Genomic DNA, 22,945 nt, shown 5'->3' with positions numbered 1-22,945 from the left:
CAGAGAGAAGGTCATAAAAGCTTTTCATTGACAGGAACCTGAGGAGTAAATACAAGGAAATAAAAGTTGTAAGAGGAAACATTCAGGCCAGAAGAGTAAGTAAAACTGTCTGGGTTGGAATTACATAATACAGTGAACCACAGCCTCGGGGAGGTTAAATCTGCCTGGCAAATGCCCGTGGTCAGGTCTGTGAGCCAGTAAAATGCATTCTGAGAATTCAGCCACTGCTGTAAAAATGCACTGGGTGAAATGCAGCTCATTTATTCACTGGCAGAAAATATGCAGCATTTTAGTCTTAAAGTAAGTAAACTTGGAAGAATTTCTCTAGTGGAAAAAAACATAATACTGGTCCAATTTCTAAGGTTTCTCTTGCAGTTGCTGAAGAAAGCCTTGCTCTCCTCTTTACCTCTGGTGCACTGGCTTTGCCATCATACAAGGGTCACATTCTGATTTGTAATGTGTTAGGAGACAAGCTGATCAGATTTTCCTAATAACTGCTGATTGTTTTGCTTTCAGGAGGAGTTATGCTACTCGAGATAATGATTAGTGTGCATCCAGGTCACTGTATAGAGTCTCCAGAGAGAGACCTAAATGGTGATTTCAAATCAGAGCTTCTCTGCTACTGAAAGCCATGATTAGTCTATTAGCCCTTACCTTAGCAGAGAATAGTATTAGAAACATACTCAGTTATCTTTACAGCAACAAGGTAGAGTAACATAAGCTAAGAGAGCTGTTAAATCAAAGACTTGCCTCAGTAACTCTCTGCACTGCATAAAAGCTGGATGTCAGTCAAATTACAGGACTGTAGGAGCATTGGTATGTCAGAAATAACAACATGGAGCAGGTGGTTAAATTCTCTTTTTTTTTTTCCCATGTGTGGACTGATTCTGTGCTCTTGAAAATATTAGTCCTGTTTGTAGAACAATGCATTTTCAAACACAAAAAATGGTGTAACAGGTATAACACATACATGTCCTCCATAATTATAGAAAATACATGCATATAACAGACTAAAGTATCTGTTCATCACAACTCTGCTTAGTGTCCTACATAGAAATTCCTCACCTGTGGTGTTTTGACTTTGTAAACAAAAGAATGTTATTTACCTGACTGAAACTCAGCTCTTGGTTACCTGACTGTCAATTAAGAATAATTCTGAAAACATTAGATATGGTGGTGTATGATCTTTGAAACTTAACCTTTACAACAATAAAAAGTTCATTATTCAGATCTGTAGCTGTAGCAACAGAAAATGCTTTTAGTCACAGTGAAAGCTTGCTTGCTAACTCTATGAAATTTCTTACAGTGGAGACATGAATGGAAAAGAAACATGAATCCAGGTCTTGAAGTGTTTGGCCTAAATCCTTCCTTTTATTTTTACACTGTGTTTTTTGTATAAAACCAGCATGGCCTGGTAATTTTTGTGTTGTTTCCTGTCTCTAGCTATAGATTTATATAGTTTTATCTGTTGGACAGACTCGGTATGGCAGAGGTTGATCCATAACTCCTCTTTTACTCTCCATCTCTTTCTCTTGCTTCTCTCCTCTTTTTCTTTAAGCTTTGCCTTGTTTTTTCTTTTTGTGTGAGCATCATCTCTGTAATTTTTTATGTTTAATTCAGTTTAATTTTCTGTGTATAATTTTCTTCTTGATGGAGCACCTTAAAGTGTAGTTTGCTCTGCTGGATTCACCATTCAGATGGCCTTTTTTCTTTCATGAAAGAGGACAGAGAAAAATAGCTTTTAAAAGATCTGTGTAGTACTGGGCTTCTTCCCTGAAGGGAAAAACACCAACCCCCTAGTTACAAGTCAATTTATTTTGATTACATCTTTCATAGCACAGTTTATAGTGTAGCTGCTGAAGTCCTGGAGCACAAGTAACCACAGAGTCTGAGAAAAAGAGCCTTGCTGTGGCTGCCTAATGTTTGGGTAGAGAAAATATAAATTGGGTTTTTCCATGGTTTCAGTCAGAGATTTTATTGTTTCTTCCGCATTGTAACTCAAACATCATCGAGCTGTTCAGCATTTTGAGCTCCATCACTTGCAAACTTCAGCTGGTACAGGTGTATTTTGAGTTTTTTCAAAATGGAAATCAATTGACTGTTGCCATCCATTTCTGTGTCATTACTGTGAACAGTTTCATGAGGAATCCGTTTTTTTTAAATTGTAGTTGGGTGATTTCCCATGTTATCTGCATATTATTCATCCTTCTCAGTGCATCCTATTATAGAATGATTCCTGTCTGATAAGACAGAATCTTAAATCCCCTCTGTGATAATGAGATAGGTTACATCAACATTAGCATTATCATTTTGCTTGGGAAAAAAAAATTGCTGCACATGCACATTATTAAAAAGCAAAACCAACTTTTTTTTGGTGATTTATTGATGGACACATAATCATCCTGAAACATTTCGTAGCAGGTGTCCACGTTTGGGTATGCAGGACTCACAGAACATTTACTTTTACACCTAGATCATAAAAGTTGTTTTCCGTATCTTCGCTCAAACTTAAGTTCAGGCAAGAAGTATAAAAATTACCTGTCACATTATTCACAGGCTAGACCAAGGTAGTGTAATACCATGGACCACTAAGCTAATTTAGAAGAAAAATGAAAAGAGGTTTCTTTATAGAAGGCATTTGTATGTAATATATGTAGAAGAGTTTAGAATTTTGACAGTTTGAGATTGTATCCTCTTTAGAGAGAATGCATAATGATTTTTATTTCTGTTGAAATATGCATAACTTTCTGAAGGTAACTTTCAACTTTCATTAGGGCCCTTAAAAGTGATTTTCGCCCACACTGGTGTAAAAGAGAGGGCACTAAATCTTAACTCTTCAGTGAATGTGGCTTCTCAGTTGTTCTTACCATCAGCCTCTACATCCTCCTTCCCACCCCATCCTGACCTCTTTTATTCGTTTTTATCACTCTATTGGCAAACTTACTGCAGTTTCTTGATTTCAATATTTACATTCTTAGACTGACACATCATGCACTTCTCTCAAAAGAAATCAGAAGCTTTCCAAGATTTCTTTGTTGCGAGAAAAGAAACAGAGGAACTGTCCTTGATGGAGAGGACTTAGGGTCTAGTTTACAAAAAAATAACTCTCGTGTAGCAAGCTGCTTTTGTCTCTTTGATGTGCTTATGTTGGTATAGAGGGGGTCTTAGGCAGCTTGGAGTGTGTTTCAGTGCATCTGCCCTGTATCTGTTCTAAAGTGAATGGGAAATTGTATTTGAACCCCAAACACATTTTATTTTTAAATGCATCTGTATATATAATCAACGTGGCTTTGGGGAAGGAAGCGAAGTCTGTGGAATAGTTTCAACTCCACAGGTACAACCTCGTACCTGTGTGTGCACAGAGAAAGCAAATCTGAGTAGTCTGACCTGCAGTATTCTTTATTGAGAGCTGCTGGGTTTGTATCAGTAGTGTAATCACTGGTCAAACAGTTCCAGTGCTTCAAGTCAATCCACTTTCACGTTCTGAAGTTCTGGATCTCCATATTCTTAGTGCAGTTATCTCACTTTCTTGCATCACAGCATTAATCTCATTGTTACTCCATATCCAGATCATTTTTTCCTTTACTTCTGGTGTGTCCTTTCCAGCCAGGAAAGAGTTAGTACAGCCATGTACATAGTCCTGAGATTTCTCACTGACTGCTTGGATTATCTACAGCTGACCAGGCCCTTCTGGTAAATGTTCTGCTGTTTATTTTATGTTATTAATGTCCTCCTTGATTAAGTTTCACCCAGTACCAACTAATTTATCAGAGCCAAGTATGCTTATCAGGAAATTCCATTAGAAGCATCACAGCATCATTTTCTTAGAGGGATCAGGGTATACTGTATGCAAAGAGATGATGTCCTTAATTCAGCCATAGCTGCTCAGCAGAGAACTTCAGGGCCTGTGGCATTCGTGTGAATGTCCTTGGAAGAGATTTAGCACTGGTTGTCTGAGTCTGTAATTCCAGGGAGATTCTTACCCCAAACAGAAGCCATGTTTCTCCTTTTGCATCTACACTAGTAGGGAATTTGCATAATAGCAGTGTGTTGCTATGATGATCTGCGATTTGATAGCTTTTCCCTCTGAAAATACAGCTCTGCATGGCTCCCCTCATTCCCTGTTTTACTTCTCTTTTCTCCCTGGTACATGTTAAATTTTTTAAGGAAATAACACAGCTGGTAGTTGCCCATGGGGAGTTACTGGAGATGTTTCATGCCTGTATGAAATAATCAAAGTACCATTGTGCTTAGTATACCAGAAAGTCTTAGCAAAGGAGCAAATGTGTATCAGCCTCAGGACAGTTGCTTGGGAATCCAGAATTCCCTTTTCTGAACTGCCTCTGGAGAGTTTGATGCTGTTGCACTTGCTGCTGAGAGAGTTTATTAACTGTGTAGTAGAACTTCATGGGAAACAAGGTGTAGCAGTGGGAGTCAGTTGTGTCAGGGTGAAGAGAGCTTTCATTTGTGTTTGTGGAAAAGCAGTGAACTGCCAGTGTGTAAGAAGGAATAGTTCCAGGAGTCCCCAGCAGGTTGCCTTGGGACTACCTGTGAAGTCCAAACCACAGCTGCCTTTCTGACTTAGGGTCTATGCTGTCTTTATAATAGCTGTGCTTTTCTTTATTCATACTGATTTTTTCCTGACCAATGTGTTTTCTCTGTCTCTAGCATAAATTAGTGTTTTTTAATTTCTCAGTTCAGTCAGGGGTTAGTGTAGTACTCACCAATAATTCATTAATTCATTAGTCCATCTGTTCATTTGGACGCTAATTGAGTTGAATTTGGTAGTGAGAGCATGGTGAAATTGTTAAGGTTAATGACTCGGTGTTTTACAAGACAAAATGCATTTGATGTTCAATTGATTGCTTGAGTTGTTTTATTGAATAATATGAATATTTAGCTACTTAATTTCATGGAAGAGCATCTTTGTTATTGCACTAATGCTAGTGAAACTGATGACGTCCTCATCAGTTTGGATACATTACTCTGCTCCAAAAAAATCTGTCTGGCCTCACAAATCCTAGTGCTTTGATGTACCAAACATCACACAGTGCATCCAGAAGGAGAAATTTCTTTATGTAAACTTGCCTTATAGTATCAAAATCACACAGCTTCTTTAGCATTCATTCACACTGCATGAGTACATGTTTCTGTAAGCTCTGTCCTGGCAGATTCTCTCAGAGGCTCCTCAGTGTCTTGGAATTGACTGAGGATTGTTGGAAGTCAAGGGAAGAAAGCCTGGGAATTAACAGGATCAATGGGATATTGGAAAATGTGAAAAAATTTGTTTAGACACCAATTAATTGCTTCTGTTTGAAGCATCTAGTTACTGAAAATATGTATTATGTCAAGACAGATGTCACTGAATTATCTCTTCTCCCTGGAGAATTTAATAGCCTGTTGCATTCATGGTAATGTTTTACCACTGTACTTCTGAGTGGCTAAATTCAACTGACCAACTGAAAATCTTCTGGTAGAATATCTGGAATAAGTATCAAAACTTTTTTTGTGTCAGTAGGTATTAGTAGTGTGACACTCAGTTTTGTCTTTTAATACTTGGGGGAAAAAGTCAACATGACTGGACAATCAAAGAGCTGTGGTTTGAGTCAACGATGCATTCTCTCTGATAAAATTTGCAATATTTGATATATCTTATTCTGTCCATTAAAAAACTGGTTAATAAGGCTTTGATAAATAAATATTGTCTTGAAGAGATTATTATTCTTAGCAAAAGACAATTTTCATTCCTACTGCAAGGTGGTGAGCCTCCCACCTCCACAGCATCTGTCCAGTGTCTAACATCAGATCTTTTCTTTCAGTGTAATAAGTATCTATTTGAGCACTGAAAATAACATCTGGAAATAGGAAGCATTGAATCAGGAGATAAAAGCACTGTGATTGATAATATTTGTGATTGTGAAAGACCTTGTCACTGGGATTTGTGACTTCCAGAAGGACATTGTTAGGATGATCTTCCTGGAACCTCATGTTTCCGTGTGATTTGAATGTTCACAGTTGATGATAAAATGTTACAAAATGTTCTCATATCCTTCATACAACACATCCAAGAAAAGCTGTTTTCTCTTAGATGTAGTGAATCTAAGCTGAGCCTCCTGTTTCTAACATTCTGAAACTTAGGGAAGATCCTCTGTCAGGTTCTGACTGGGGCCCCTTCCTCCTGCCTAAACTGCTGATTATGCTTTCAGTATAAAAAGCACCAGGGGAAAACTGCAGAGGAATAAAGCCAGACAAGTATCCTGACATCTTAAAAGTTGCTTTCTTTGTGCTGCAGTCTGTGAATTTATAGCTTTACAGTGATTATTTCAATTCACTCACTAACATAAGGAAGAAAACATTAAATTAAAAGAGATGAGAGAAATGTGCTTATATTCTTTTCCTTATGACTGTTGGCTGGGGTTTTTCTGGCTGCAATTGAGTTGAATAATAAAACAACTTGTGCAGCAGTGAATCCAATTCTGCCTCTCCTGTATTCTGTGCAGTCTTGTTTGTCAGGCCTTGCTCATTTTGTCCAGCATTGAGTGGCTTTGCAAGGTTGCTGCACATCTTTACCAGAATATTCAAACAGAAAATAGATGTGCTTTTGTTTCTTTTCTAAAAGTTCTTCAGTAAACTGAAATGGTAAAAATACCAAAGAAAAGGCTCTTGCCAGAAACTCCTTCTGACAAGCCCATTTTCCAGAGTAGGGGCATTCTCACTTTGTAGACATGTGTTAGGCTGTGGCAATTGCAAAGCTTTGCTTTATTAAAAAAAATCTATTTTATGTCTTTTGCATCAGTGAAACAATCTTTCACGTCACTTTATAATCCTCTGTGGATTTGGGAGGTGATGTTTAATTAGATATCTGGAGCATTTTCTAGAAAGGGTAAAGTCAGCTTGCTAGTGAGATGGAGAGGCAGGAACACTCTTCTGCAATATTATTTACAACCCTATGGGCCTTTATTGGTGAGAAATCCTATATGCAACACTTTAATTCCTGGTATTATTTCATCAATTCAATTTAACCCACACTTTAGAGAACCATACTTTGGCTTCAGTCTGTTCTATTCTACATAAACCACTTTTTCAGTAAATCTGCTTTAGTCTGCAGGACCCTCCCAAAGTAAAAGTAATCCAGATAGCTGATGATAAGCCATATTTTAGTCTATGAGATACCTTTTCCATTACTCTCTTTTTGATCCTTCTTACAGTCAAACCTCTGGGTCAATCACCCTGCCAGGAGGTTTAAAAAAAAAATGGAAAATGGGGAAGAGATGGCTTTTTAGCTTAGGTGAGGTGAAACAACTCTTTCTTTTCACTGTCTGTGTGAAGAAAATAAACATTTTTCTCTTGGCTTCCATCCTTCTTTTGTGTGTTTGCCTTGCAGCCTTTAGCAGTGTGAGATTAGCACATTTATACCTCTTGCCTACCTGTACAAATTTCAGAAGGATTTCTGCTCTCACTGCTTCCTCTCTGTTTGTACCTTTCTTGGTGCCTTCTTTTTGTCTTATTTCTGTGCAGTATAAAATTGGTGCCATGAAAATGGTGAAGTGCTGAAGGGCAATGCTGGGCTGAGGATGGACAATTCAGACAAATGTTAACAAGGGTGAAGTCAAACTGGATGAAGAACTTCAATCTAAAGATTGTTTTTGCAGATGGAGCATTATTGCTGAGTGGAGAAACCTCCATTGACTGTTACTTTCAAAACAAACAAACAACAAAAAAGCCACACCCCCCTCAACAGCACAAAAAACCCCAAAACCCAAAAATATGGAGATACTTGTGTGTTATTAACCAGGTTGAAACCAGATGTTTTTAAACCATCCTTGATGGCAAAGTGGCTGAAAAGATTAATTCTGTTAAGAACAGAAGGATATCTTCTTGTAAAAGCAGGGGAACATTCATCAGGCAAGAAAAATCTATTCCGGTGTGGAATGAGAGCATATTAAGGAATTATTACTTACATAATTTGAGTACATAATTTGACAATTTCTCTAACTGGTAATTTTACTGTTTCTCAAGTAATAGTCCAGAAAAATAATCCTGAGGATTCAACATTGTCCTGGCTTAGTAAAAAAAATTAACAGGTATTCACAGAAATAATTGCAGTTCTAAGACAATGTGTGGTAAAATTTGATATTTTTTAAACTATTTTTTTATTTAATGACAGCAAAATAAATCTCTAAAGCATGTCTTGGTCTTTATTCTGTTTTACATTAAATCACCAGAAGTGCTGTGGGATTTTATTCGTGATTTAAAATGCAGTGGTTGAAAGTTGGCATATAAATTGAAGGCATGTTATAAGAGAGTACACAAGGGATGGCAAATTTAGTACCTTTAGAAGGTGAAACATTTTGTTCACTTAATTAGTTGGGGAAGGATAAGTTAAGTTAGAAAAATGAGTGTAGTAAATCAGAAGTGAATTTTAGTGCAAGTGTCCATCATAAATAAGCAAGAGTAAGCCAGATTTGGGGTTTTGAGAGATTTTCACCTGCATTTTCGATCTCCATTTAATTGATTCATAAATCAATTAATTACTGTCACAAGACCCAAGGGCAGCAAGAAATTGGGTTCAAATTAAAAAGAAAAGGAGACAATTTGTTTTAAGATTGAAAGTTGAATGTTCAGTCGAAGTTTAATCAGAAGTGACCCATTATTTGAAAAGTGGAACATCAATGTCATTCTAATCACACAGAATGCTTCATTAAATGAGTATTGAAAAGACCAGGTTAACTGGTCATTCCAAAAGGAAGACGAAACAAAGGGAGGGTTTGGAAACTCACTTCCAAATACATGTTGTGCTTGTTCATTTCTCTTCTGATGAGCTCATAGAGGGAATTCAAGGATTATTAGGGTGATCCTTTTTGGATTGTAAAGTTTGTATGATGAAAATGTAACTTCATCTCAGAAGAGCAAATGTTCTTAATCCATTTGGATAGCTATGAACTGAAAGGAAAATTAACAGAACACAATGAAAAGCAAAGGAGAAAATTTTCAAAGCATGACTGGAAGTTTGGCCTCCTAAATTTTAGGATGTCTCACAGTGGTCTGGCCTTGAAAAGATTTTTCCATAATTTGATACCATCTCCAGAGCATTTACAATGCATGGAAGACTCTGCCCTTTGTACAAGGTGGGGGTGATCCTAATGCCTGGCTGGGGCAGAGGAGGATGATTTGTGTTTAGGAGGTGAATGTGGGAGAGGATGAAGACAGCAACTGCAGCTGTAGCTCCTACTGTGGCTGAAAAGCATAAAGGAATAATACAATTGGTTTTAGTGGTTTTGGATTAGCAGGTTGTTTTCTTGGTGTGCATTTACTAGAAATTTGCTTAGCAAATTGCTGTTCAAAAAAACCAAAATACAAGACTCACTTGTTATTGTGAGCTTGGTGAAAGAAAAAATGAGAAGTGTGATTCAGTTTCCAGCTCTTGGAAGGTGTTGCTCTTCCTGTTAAATGCTGTGAGGTGCTCTTGGAACATCACTGGGACTCATCTCTCTGCTGTGTGCTCCCTGGGATAAAGAATGGACTTCTGTTAGTTAGAAAGTTCATGCAGCTTTCTCTGGTGAGCATACTGCTTGAAAAACAACAAAAAGCAAGAGAAACAGTTGGCCTTCCCAGCAGTTCTTTATGGAGGAGCCTTTTATAAAAAAAAGAAAAAAAAAAAAAGAAAAAAAAAAGGCAACCACAACTGTTTTAAACATTTCCTTTTAGAAGTGCAGGGCAAGATTATTTCAGATGTCAGAAAGCTAAACAGCAATCCTTTTCAAGCAATCCTTTTAGCAAGGAGGGTCTTGATTCCTCCTTGAGCAAAATGACTTGTTATGTCCAAATGTGTTTTGATTTATTTGCTGATCGTTGCCTATTTGTGTTGAGTTCTTCCAAAGGCAGAGGCTCAGGCAGCAGAGGCTGCTGGTTTACCTGGCAAGCTGGAGTCTAGAGTGGAGTGGGAGGAAAACCCAGTGAGCAGTGTCTCCCTGCTTTCCAGGCAGCTGATCCACCAAGCTTTAGATTCCAAAGAAAGGGTATTTGTCTAGATAGAGCAACACTCTGATTTCTGTAGCAAATCTCGTTTGGTAGTCACTCCCTCCACTGTATCTCAGTAAGATACTCAAGAGTGAATATAAATAATGTAACTCTCTCTAAGTTATTGATTGCAATTATGTGACTGATGATGAACAGCATTAGCACCACCGCAGCAGAATGAGGGTGTTCCTCAGCAGCCCCCCAGTCAAATGACACAGCTCTGTAAACTGGTGTGCAGCTTGAAACAAAGATGAATGGGTATGAGTTAATACTGAAGTATGTATTTCATCTTTGTAATAAATGACTTTGTGCATCTTCTCCCTGAGATCTAAAAAAAAAAAATTCTGAAAGAAAAAATGACTTCATTTATTTTTGTGATGCTTCTGTGACAAGTTATGCAACACACAGATGCATCACTGAACACAAAAAATTTGTGTGATGCAGTGCTAATTATATATTTATTTTTTTAAAGAAAGTGGTGGGAGTTTGCTACCAGAAATAATCTCCTAGAAATGAATGGAAATACTGATAGAATATTGATCATGAAGGCATCAATTAATAGAAAAATCTAACAAGCAAACTTGCCAGCAGTGTAATGTAATTCCTGTTTTAGGCATCTGGGCACCTTTGAGGCTTGGAGGTTTGTTTTGTATTGTTTTGCCTTTTTTTTCCAGTCCACTCCTTGGCATTGGTTTCCTTGAGACAGTAAATATGCAAATAATGTCTTGATTCCTTGCAGTACAAGGAGAGATGACCATCATCTACAAACAATATATAAAGATTGTCTGGTATTAAAAGAGTGGTCAACCTAAAGTATATAATTTTAGGGAATTGACAAAAATCCCTTATTATATAGGTGGTATTACTGGATAGAGAACTAGGATGGTTGCAGAAGATAAAAGAGTATTATTTGATTATTGTAGTTATGTTTCTTCTGAAGACTTAAATCATAATATAGTTAATAAAATGATTGCTTAGCTCGGAATAAAAGCTGTGTGGATTTTTATTTTTTCTCCCTGGAGGCAAAATTTTTAGCTGCTTTGGGAAGCATAATTACAAAGACAACTGCCATTCCAGGAATAAAGTCATAAAACTTAGGGGGTTTTTGGCTTTTTTGGGGACTCAGAATCAGTTAATCAGTGGATCGGTGAAATAAGTTTCATAATCTTCAAAATTTAAAAAAGATTTGAAGAGTTTTTCAATCTATCAACAAAATCCAATAACCAGTTGAATGAGGAAATCAATGTGGAATCCTAAAAAGCTCCTTCTTTCTCACAGAATTCCAGCTTTCTCTCCGAAGCTCTTTTTCCTGTACATGCAACAAAAACTGAAGAGCTGGATCCCACCTTCAGCCTGCACGAGACCATTGCAAAGGTAAGAGAAATGGAGATCTCATTTATACACACTTTCCCCTGAATTTGCTAATAATTTTGAAATATAACCTATTTAATTTCCTGTCAGTCCTTTGAAAGTCATTAGAAACTGTGGAGTTCTTTTCACTGAGATCCACGTTGGGAATATCCTTTACTGTTGCACTGGTCAACTTGTGTGATCAAAGCAGTTTCACGTGCAGATGCTTCAGTTGTATTTTGCATGTTTCACGTTAAACTTCCTGGCATGAGACCAGGGCACTGAGCCCCAGCTGATGGCAGGAAGTAGCAGTTTGCTGCTGTGCATTTTCCAGTGGAGAGGACTCTCTGGGGGCACCTTCACACGCAGGTTCTTGGTGTTACAAGCCGGGGCTGTGTGTTCCCATGGCAGGAAGGGGAGCCCATCCCGTGGTTCTGGGGAGTTCCCTACAGAGGGGATGCTCCCGAAGTCAATGTGTTCTAACTCCCCTCTCGTGCTCCAGTAGGATACTCCCTCCATGTTAGTTATTAACACAATCAAAATTACTCCTTGCTCCAAAGTGCTGCTGCTTCTGTCAACTCAGCAATGTTTCTGCACAGGGACATGACTAAAAATGAGCCCAGCTTTATGGGTTTGTACACTTCTAGCAATTTCTTACAAACCAGTGATGTAGGTCTCACAGATTTCTTTCTTTATTCAAAGCTGCTGCTTTTGCAAAAGCAGCTGCTGTTGAATCATCTTCTGGTAACAACAAAAGTAAATTCTCAAAAGATCAGCCATGTGTAGATTTAACATGTAGGTGGCTCAGTATCTTTGGCAAAATAGACAGTGAATGATCTTGGGGTTGTGGTGGTGTTTCTTTATGTTTGTTTGTTTGTTTTTAATTATTATGTTTGCTTGGCTATTAAAAAAAAAAAAAGGCACAAAATCCTGGACATGATTTTAAAGCCTGTCAGAATGTGACAGTTAAGGAACAAGCACCAGACAAGAGTCTTCTCTGAAGCCCTTTTAGTGGAAGTGATGTTTTTAAACCATCCTTGATGGCAAAGTGGCTGAAAAGATTCCTCAAATATCTTTCCAGAGTCTGCAGGAAATAGTTACATGATTATTTACTGCATAGTTACTTTGTGATTTACTAAGTAGTGTGTGATGAACCATGTGTAATATGGATAACCTGAAATTTAGTATCTATAATGCTGACCAACGCAGAAAAATATTTCTTTGATACTTGACTTGAAGTATTTTGATTCTGTTTAAATAATTACATATTATTTAAAATAGGGTGATTGAGCGTTACCATTTTCTTTGATAAAACTTGATGGAGATTGCACTAGGATATGACTGTATTTCCATTTCTCTTTTCAGACTGGAGCCCAGGAAGCTTTTATAAAGATGAATAGTATATGTGACATCCTCAGCATTTAAGGGAAATGCTATAATTTAATTAGTTAACTAAGCAACCTTAATGCTGTTCCTTAGTCTGAAATGTCCATATTTTCATTGTGGTAGATGGGACCAAGTCATTTCTTCACAAGATTATAAATCTCTAGTTTTATAATAAATTACTCATTTTGGAATAAAACAAACAAACAACAACAACAACAACAAAACTAAAAAAAAAACTAGCAACAAATTATCTTGCAGTTAGAATTTCCAGTCCTCAGCTAGAAGTTAATACTCCTCAGTGGTTACCTGGCAAAGACCTGTTTATACACCCCTTTGCAATTGCAATTAAAGCAGGTGTCATACCTGCTTCAGAAATTTTAGCTTTTAAATTCAAGACTTTTCACAAAAAACTGGTTTTTTATGCTAAGAGAAATTAAATATTCAAATATAGTAAGTTCAACATTTGATAATTTTAATTGGCTTTTTCTTCCATCAGAAATGGTTTATGAAAAATATTAGAAACTATAACTTTTTATTCTTATTTTTCAACAGCATATCACTCAGAGTCTGCTTTGCTTGTGTGGCCACTCAGGCGGGTGGAAAAGCTTGTATTGATTTGAAGCCCTTCATCTCCATTAGGGAAATAGGATTTTAGGGATTTTTAGGTATTTTCCATGTGTATGGCTTAATACTAAGTAAGGATGTAAAAATTTCAGCATAGTTTTTTACAATAGGTTTCGTGTAAAAATGAATAATCAGCTAATTGTGCCTTGTGCTCTCTGGAATCAGTGGTTGCCTTAAGTTCATGAACACTTTGAAATGGAGGAGATTGCTGAATGTGGCAAAAAAAAAAGAGTGAGAAATATGCAGCTGTTAAATAGATAGATCTGTAATCTGAGTGTTTAGAAGACCTAATTTGTCAGAACAATTCATATTAAGATCTTGGCACTGAAAAGATGGATTTAGGGTGGATTATTGTGAGAACCAGGCTGATCTGAAGCATTCCAAGAAAGGGAAATATATAAGCTTCCTAGTGGTGAAAAATGAGATATTCATTACAGCAGTGTGTTGCAGTACAAACCTTGGTGGTATCTTATGTGAGATTTGCAGACCTTGTAATTTCTCTCTATATATAATATCAAGTATTAAAATGGAGAATATGTGGCAGAGAAGGGATTTTCCCATTTGACCAGAAGTCAGATAAAACTCCTTCCTTGTTATGGAGTGCACACTCAGAAAAGTATGTGCTATTTTTAATAAATTTCATCAGTGTTGCTCAGCACAGTGTTTCATGGTAACCAGTTAATTCAGTGATTAACCAGTTTGAAAATAATTTTGTGTCTGCTGTGTGCTCACCAGAGTATCCTCATAAGACTGGGATCATGCAGTTCTGAAAGCTTGAGTGGCAGACCCCTAACAGGGGATGCCACTGGAGCCACTTCCCCAGGATCAGCCATGGAATAATCTCATGTTGATTGTTACTCTGGCAGGCACCAAAGTCATGAAAGCCACACCAGAAGTGACATAACCAGTTTTAGGATGAGTTATGGGTGCTGACAGATAACTCTTGAGAAAATCATTAGTGAACCTGATTATTCTACACTCCAAGTATGGAATTGCATAAAGCAGAACTACTCTAATGCAATTAACTTCTAAGCATTAAGCATAACAGCAAGAGGGAGGAGTGTTTCCATTTCTAGAGGAAATAAGGGGGTTTTATGTAACATACTGTGATATTTCCATTTTTTAAAAATATAGACACTTCCAAGAAGATGACAGGCAGATTCTCCTCCTAAAGCAAATAGAATGAAAAGTGTGCAAATGGAATAAAGAGGCTCGTGGACTGTTGGTAAATGAAATTCACATTTTGACTACACATAAGGTGCAGCACAAGAATGTTGACTTGAGGCATTCTCTAACAGGATCATACTGTTCTGTTCCTTTGCAGCATGGAAGGGATATATCTCCCCATTTACCCATTTTTTAGTCCCATTAATTCTCTAATGTAGGGAACACTCATTCATCTTGGCAATGCAGTGATGTCCATAACTTTGGTAGTTTCTTTCTCTGTAATCTCTGAAGATGAAAATCTGTGGTTTGATGCATGGTACCTCTGCCAAGTATTTTGATCTTTCTGCACAATGTCTGCAAATGAGCTTGGGGTTTTTTGTTTGTTTTTTTTATTTGTTTTTTTTGCTTGTGTGTGGAGGTTTTTTTGTGGTTTTTTTTTGTCTGTTTGATTTGCTTTGTTTTGGGTATTTTTGGTGGGGTTTCTTTTTTGTTTGGTTTGGGGTTTTTGTGCACGCCAAGATAATGCAAGGTCTCAAACTCTTACAATTCCAAAACCATTTGGGGTTTTGCATATTTTGAATCACTAGCATAGTACTGTCACAGAACATCTGTGTGGCAGAGTTTTGCCAGAGACATTTCTAACAGTGTGTTACTCCCGGTGTAGATATTTCAACAGTGTACATTCACATTCCTGTGTTGTTCCTACTACACTGTGCCCTTTTGGGATTCAGATCCTTCTTGATAAAGCTCTGTGGTGTTGCCAATGGCCTTTGCATCGAGGCATCTGTACATCTGTACGTTCCATTGAGGTATCTTGTGTTTTCATTTAGAAGTTTCCACTGTGTAGAGACAGAGGATTTGGCAGAATTTTTTGATTTCTGAGCAGCAGAGACACAAAATTGCATCAGTCAGAGCTACAGCACCTAAAGTGTTAAAGAGTTTGTATGGTACATGCAGAACTCATCTGAAATACTGAGCAAACAGAAGTCTGATGCACCTGAAAATATGTCATATCCAAGCCAAGCCCAGAAAACCTTTTGTCCTTGGAAGACCCAGGCAGATGTATGGCAGCCTTCCCCCACGTCACCGTGTGGAGTGCTATCTGGAAATTCTTCCTGTATGCTCTGATTTCCATCATGAAAATGTGACACTTTGGAGTGTCAATTTTCACAGGTAATTTCTCCAGTTAGCTTTGTTCAGTGATGTATTCTGTTAGATGCAATTTTTAAAATCCCTGTCTTCAGTGGCATGTGCCAGACTTTCTCATCATCTCTGTCTCTTCATCAAAGGCACGAGTTCTGCACAGACCAACAGAACTCTCATGTCTTTTTGAAGGTGAATTATGTTATGATCTTGTTCTTTCAAAACAAATTATTCAAGCCTCCAGCCAACAAACAGGAATATGGACTGGGGTAGGTGACAGAGGTGCCAAATGAGGTTAACATAGCAGAAGCTACAGGTCTCAGTGTGTGAAGTGAGGACCAAGCTGGGGACCTGATCAATATCCATAGTTTAGACAGCCTACTGTTGATACTGAATTTTTACATGTGGAGTTTGACCTTGTTGTGAATATACCAGAAATGTCTGGGGTACCATGTGTGTGCTCTGTCACACATGAAAACACCTGCTTGGGTTTTTTGGGCTAAGAAATTGCACTGGGACTTGGGGCATCTCTTAATTTTTTTCTTTGCCCTCCCACAGCAGCAGTTCATGGTTTGTTCAGAGCTCTCCTCTGCCCCAAGGTGAGGTAGCAGCACAGGTGCAGTGTAATGTGCCAGTTGATACAATCACTCCCTAAGTTAAATGATTTGCTTTTTTTTTTTTCTGACCAGCATCTCATACACTGGCTCTGAGAATCTTACTGGTATTTATGATTTGATGGTATTTGAGATGTTCAAAGCACAACTCTACTGTCTGTGGTGACACTCTGAATACACACAAACCCAGACTTGTCTGTGTTTTTCTGCAGAGCAGCACAGGCACCAAAATTTCACAGGAATGGTTTGATTTAGCACATATTCTCTTAAGCACACAAGTGAGAATTTTTGTTTTACCTTTAGCCTTTGTGCATGAAAGAACATATAATCCAGTTCAAGCAGAGGGTAAATACAAACCTGCTGAAAACTCCCTTCTACCACCGTGTATTTTATTCTGTGGCTAGAGTCAGCAGCAATAAAAACAAGAGCAAATCTGGTGATATAACCTGGCACAGTAACTTTGGGGATGCTCTGTGCATTGTGGTGAGCAGGGAAGTAACAACATTCAAAGGAAAAAAAAAGCTGTCTGGGGATTTTCTCAGCATTAGATGTGAGAGAGGTGACTTTGCTGCTAAAGACATGAGGTTTTCTGACAGACAGTCATACTGTGTTTGGCCAGACAGCATATTCTCTATGTGCTCCAGCCTAGTTAGGGGAGATATGCTTGGAATTTTTCAGTAGTTCTTTGTTCCTAAAAGCAAGTAGCCTCAAGGACTCTTGCACTTTATACTTGAACTCTGATGGATAAAGACTAGGTAATAAAAATAAGCTGAAATTGCAGAACCCCTGGTAAAAATTTGATGAACCAGCTGCACCATCCAACACAGGTTCATTTGGTTCAGTCAGGTATTAAAAACCAGCTCTATTCCCCTACCCTCTGAAATTTTCCATACCTTTTCTGCTGATATGCTAATATGCTAACTTCAAACTGGAAGAATTATTACAGGTCGGAACTCATTACATTTCCTCCTGTGACATAAATTCTTGAGGTTGTGGGAAGATGTCAGGGTTCCAGTATTACAAGATTGTTTCTGGGCTTCTTTTTTTTGTTGTTGTTTCTTTTGAGTCACTGGAATATAATGCTTTCAGCTTAGAGAACTCAGACAACCAAATCAAAGTATAAATAAATATAAAAAATATAAAATATTAAAAAAAAGTATAAATCAAAGTATAGCTGCCATTAGTAGCATGGCTTGTGTAGAAACCACCCCTGTGGATTGTCTGTGTACATTCTTACCTGTTCAGTTCTCTGACCGAAAAGAGAAAATTATTTCTACATTCCTTAAATAGTTTTGATATTGCAGTAAGACTGCATGTTCTTTAAAAAAGTTATCATTGGCTTATGTCAGTGTTTCTTAACCAGATTGCTCTTTTGAACTATTAGTTCCTGAAGTCCTCTTTTAGACCTAAATTGTACTTTGTTGCTCCCAAGATTTGTCTGCCAACTGTCAGTGAGAAGGAAAAAAAAAATCATCGCATCATTTTTCAAACTCGAGTTGGAATTTAAGTGAAGGAAGCAAATATGTCAGCTCCATCTGATCCAATCAAACCACAGGATAAACACATAAGTTGATACATAATGTATCATCCTAAATCTTAGGATAGAAAGCCAAGATTGATGTTGTTTGTACATCTTATGGAAGACACTTTTTTACTGCAAATTACAGCAATCTGACTTAGCAAAAGAAAGAAGGTAGGAGTGAGAGGAAATGTTGTTTAATCCCTGTTTTACATATGAGAAAATGAAATACCATGAGTCTAAAATGGTACTTACAATAACTGAGTAACTACTTCATTTCCTCACCTGAATACAGAATGAACTTGTAAAATCTGATTTGTTTGACACTGTAGACAAAGACTGGGGCATATTTCAAAGCTGCAGCTCGATTTCTAAAGGTGAAATATGACAAATACTTGGGATATGGTGAAATTTCAGCTACTGGCTGTGACCCACTGAACATTTTTTTTTTCTCTGTACTGAGGCCACAAGAGTTTCTGTGCTAGTGGGACTTACCTGCCTTGGAAAGAAGTTATGTTTTCCACAGCAATTCCTTCCTTTGCAGTGCCTTGTTTTGGTTGAGATCTGACTGCAACTCCATCTGCATTGGTGACAGGTTCTCAGGAAAGATGTCTGTGACAGGGGTCTTATTTTTTTGGGGAGGTTTTGTCTGCTGGTTGATGATCATGACTGTACAAAGAAGCCACTGTTTATTTATTGCACAAGTCTAATGATTTCAGTTTGTCCAATAGTGGCTTTTTACTGTGTAATGAGAAAAATCTATTTTATGTCCTTTGCTTTTATTTCAAAAATATAAGTTTGCTGTGAGGGATGTCAAACAATTGGACGTGTGCATGTGTTTTTTAAGGAAAGTCAACACATACACATACGTTTATAGAATCATAGAATAATTTGATTTGTATTCAACTACTGAAATCCAACAACTTTAAATCTGAACAAATCTAAAAAAACTAATCTGAAGCTTGCTTCTCTAAGAGGTAGGAATAGGCCTGGAGTTATTTGAATATTCCCCCTGTTTCCCACTATCCTGTTCTTCACACACTTACTGAATTTATCAGACTCTAATTCTATTAATCCATTCTTTAGCATCAATACTACTGTAGGCATTTGTTATCAGCACACCTGTACTGAATTCGGTGGCTTTACAAGGAAGATGAATTTTTCTTTAAAGAAGATGCCAAGGTTGTAGAGGGATGGTTCCTTTGGGTACTCTAAAAGTACTTTGTCTGTTGTAGCAGCTCTCTATAGGAGCTCTTCTCTGTCTACAGATCTTTTGACAAAGATGTCAAATCAGACAGTTCTTTCCCCAGTGCCTGCATCTTAAAACATTAAGTTTCTACTAACAATAATGTAGTAACTGCTCTTTTATTTTTTTTCTTTTTTTTTTTTTTTTTTAATTTAGTGTATTCCAATTTACATTTGAGTGAATATGAGGTAAAGTCAGTGGAACTTCAGTATGTGCTTTTGTACTAAGAGTTAATTAGCTGGTTTTGCAAACAACTTGCAGAAAGACCTGGGGAAATGCAGCTGCTAAAGTGTGTGTTTCTTTGTTCATTTTAGTTTTTAGACCATACTCATAACTTCCTTTGGTGTACAGTTGTACAATGTATTCTAGACATGTTTTTCTTTATATTGTTCCGTGATATAGCTACAATCACATTGCAGATGCTAAAGTTTACAGATACTGAAGTTTGCTTCATGAGCTCAGTCCTGAATTCAAAACCAAATTTTTAAGACTTCAGATTCGCTTAAGGAATTTTAAAGTGACAGATTTCCTTAGAAGGCCAATCCATAGAGGTTTTAATCTTATCCTTAAATGTGGACACCTGTTTCAGCATCAAAGTGATAGCTGAACTCTTCTGAAACAATGCTCTTGATGCTGAGCATTTCTTGGGATTGTAGCCATCCAGAGGGGGAGGATAAAACCAAAATTAAACACCTAGACAATGCATAAGAAATGTTTGCCCTGGGAAAAAGCTCCTAAGAAACAATGCATTATGTCCTGAGTTGAGGGGTGGAAGGCCTGAAGGAACCTAAAAGTAAAAGTTAAGCACAAACTAATGTCTGCCCTTAAGTTTAGCCCATAAATCCTGGTCAGGTGCCAAAACAAACAGCTGAAACTTCAGATTTCAGTATGCAGTGCCATAGAATTCTCTACTTGCATTTTACATTGTGTGGCACTAATAGGAGTGGCTGGGCCTGTTTCAAATCCCTGCTCTTTGATGCCTTCATTGCAGATGTGCTGTGAAAATCTGATCCCAGTGGCAGATAACCTTTATTTGAAATTCTTATTCTGAATGGTTTTTTAACTCGTTGTGTATGACAAACCTGATGTATTCTCAGTGATAAAAATCTTCAAGATGTTTTTGTAACATAATCCTGTGCATGAAACTGTAGTCTGCCCTTGTCCTTTATTTCCTTTTATTCTCTCTCCTAATAGGTTGATATGCAGGCAGTTCAACTGGGTATAACTAAAAAGCACAGTTAGAGAAGAGTATTCCCACTTGGATAATGAGGAGGGGCAGAGGCAAATAGACTCCTCCAACCAGGGTCAGTTTGGCCTTCAGGACTCACATGCCCAAGTATGATCCCATTTTCTATTTGAGTCCAACAGAAAAGATTCAAGCCTGTGCGTTAACATTAATGAGATTTAATTAACCAACAGGAGTGATCATCCCACCCACCAGCAGTTCCTTGGGCCAGGGGATGGGTTTTGTCTGTAGCAAACTAACCATAAAACCAAGCAATATAAAAGATATACTTTCCTACAGTGGAAATGATATTTCTATTTCATAAGCAGAGATCGTATGCTGGCTATGAAGCTATTTTTTATTTTAATACCTTCTTGTAAAACTAATGGCTAGGAGTTTCATAAATTGCAGCCTAATTCCAACCATGCACATATAATACTGATTTTAAAAGGTGCAGCATCTGTATCATCTGTTGAAATAATTTTAGTTCAAAATTTAAACTAATATTACAAAGTGCTGCATTTGGACCTAAAGTGTTTCATGACAAGAATCCAGTGGCCAATAAATGAAAGACAGCATTTCAGAAGGGTAGATGAGAAGAAGCGTAGAAATTGTTCTGGAGTGATGGAATAGTACATTCTAGTATGCTGCAGCCTTTTCCTCATCTGAAAGTGATATGACTATAGAGAAATAGAGAGAAATGTCTTCAAAATCAGGTTACCAATAAAACTGTATGTACTGAATGATGCTTACTATGAGGACTCATTCATGAAAAAGTAGTTTTTTCTTAGTTATGTGATAATTCTTCAATCTCAGAGAGTCCTGGTCTTTTCTGAGATGGAAGAATAGCCCGTTTATTTTGTTGCTGAGATATATCAGTAATAGGTGTACATGGATATTGAATATGTATATTCTGACACAGTGCCAAAGTTCTGCTTAATCTGTTTTAAATTACCACAGATAAGCCATAAATCAATCTCCATGTTGCTACAATCAGATGTGATCCATCCACATTTGTGGGCTTACTTCTTTAGAACAATGAAACTCTGAATGGAGAACATTTTCTTTCTTGTGACAAAACAGTTCTAATTCCTAAATGGCCAAGTAAATAGCAATACATTTGCATCTGACTGGCTTTTTAAAAATTTATTCAAAACACTTAATTGGCAAAGTCATTCTTCTACTGGCTTATTTGAGCTGTGTATACACACAGATTTCATGAAATCAAAATATGTGGAAAAAGATGACTAAAGATTATCTGCTCAGTGATATTTTCTGTATTTTTATAAGATATGTTAAATGTAACACAATTTTATTTTTTTTATTAATTAAAAGAGTACTGCCAGTTGTACACTGTGGCAAACTGTGGCAGACTTTTAATCACAGCTTTGCAAAACATCCACAGCAACAAAAAATACCAAACAAAAATTCACTGGCTTCTTCTCAAATTAGCTTATTTTTTTCAATAGATCATGATTCTAAGGGGTTTATTGCCTTTTATTTTAATAAGAGCTTTAGAACACAAAGGTGAAGATTGTGTAACTTGTGTAATTTGTAAATTATTTTTATTATCATTTCCTCTCTAAGATGTTTCCTTGAGACACTATTTTGAGGAAACTATGTTTAATAACATTGTGGCATCTGTCAAGGTGCCAGCATTTCTTAATCATTCAGATTTCACTTTTTAAAACTACTGATTAGTGCCCTCTGTTAGAGAAATGCACCTGACAAAAACAGACGAGCCCAATCTAAATTTGGTTATAGTCCTGGTTCCGTGTACTTCAGTGAAGTTTGCTCTGGCTTCACCCAGTATGGGAGCCAATGGTCGACATGAAGAGTGCATATAAAAAATACTGGCTGGTTTCTGAGCTGCTCATGAAGTGTTTGAGCCTGTAAGTGAAGATGCACTCTCGGATTTTCAGGTACAAACTGAGAGGCAGCAGCTGCAGATCCAACTCTTTATATTTCAGAATAAAATGTGTTGTTTTGTTCTGCTTTGTGAATGCCAGACCTGTTGGGAATTCAATTATAAACCATATTCTGGATCCTGTTGGTAATCCCCCAGCACTGTGCCATGCTTGAGACAGGAATTCAGTCCCAAGGCTTAAAAGGACGCAGAGGAGCAGTCTGCAGACAAAAGGCTAAATACTTATATTTATGCAACTGAAAAACTTGATTAGACTCAGTGGAATAAGTGCTATGCTACAGAAGTTTTAAATGTCATTAAAAAGCAAAATTGATCGAATCAACATGGAGAAAAGTTTCTTTTTCTTCTCCTTTATTTTCACTTCAAGTAAGGAGAACATTCCTTTGTATGGGCAGAGATTGTGGCTCAGCACACTATGGCCCTTTGTATTTGGGTATTGCTCTATCATGAGATGATCTGGCAAATGAGTTTTTAATAGAAAGCCTGTATGTAATATAAGGAATTGTATAAATAGTATTAAAGTAAAACAATTTATGTAAGTACTTAAAGAAAATGTAGTAACTTTCACTGCTACGTATCTGGTTTTTAATATAATTTTTTGACCTTAGCATGGAAGAACATCATTGGAATTTAACTTGTACATTTGTCAGTTCAACTTTTTTCGTGCTTTTTAGAAGTGTCTCAGGATGAGTAAACAATTCTTAAAATAATGAGAACTACTTTC

The 22,945-nt window shown here is 37.2% G+C and overlaps 1 protein-coding gene across 16 annotated transcripts in view; it reads left to right on the top strand.

Moving 5' to 3' along the window:
* Positions 1-22,945, top strand: part of NAALADL2 (N-acetylated alpha-linked acidic dipeptidase like 2) — a 432,075-nt gene that overhangs the window by 364,650 nt on the left and 44,480 nt on the right. For all 16 annotated transcript variants that reach the window (XM_069025088.1, XM_069025089.1, XM_069025076.1 and 13 more), the window contains one exon: positions 11,299-11,394. In XM_069025088.1, coding sequence (XP_068881189.1) covers positions 11,299-11,394 — 96 coding nt within the window. The remainder of the gene's footprint in view (positions 1-11,298; positions 11,395-22,945) is intronic.

Source organism: Aphelocoma coerulescens, chromosome 9 (assembly GCF_041296385.1).
Source record: "Aphelocoma coerulescens isolate FSJ_1873_10779 chromosome 9, UR_Acoe_1.0, whole genome shotgun sequence".
Lineage (NCBI taxonomy): Eukaryota > Metazoa > Chordata > Aves > Passeriformes > Corvidae > Aphelocoma > Aphelocoma coerulescens.
Note: the sequence above shows the minus strand (reverse complement) of the source record. Positions and strands in the feature narration are given on the sequence as shown.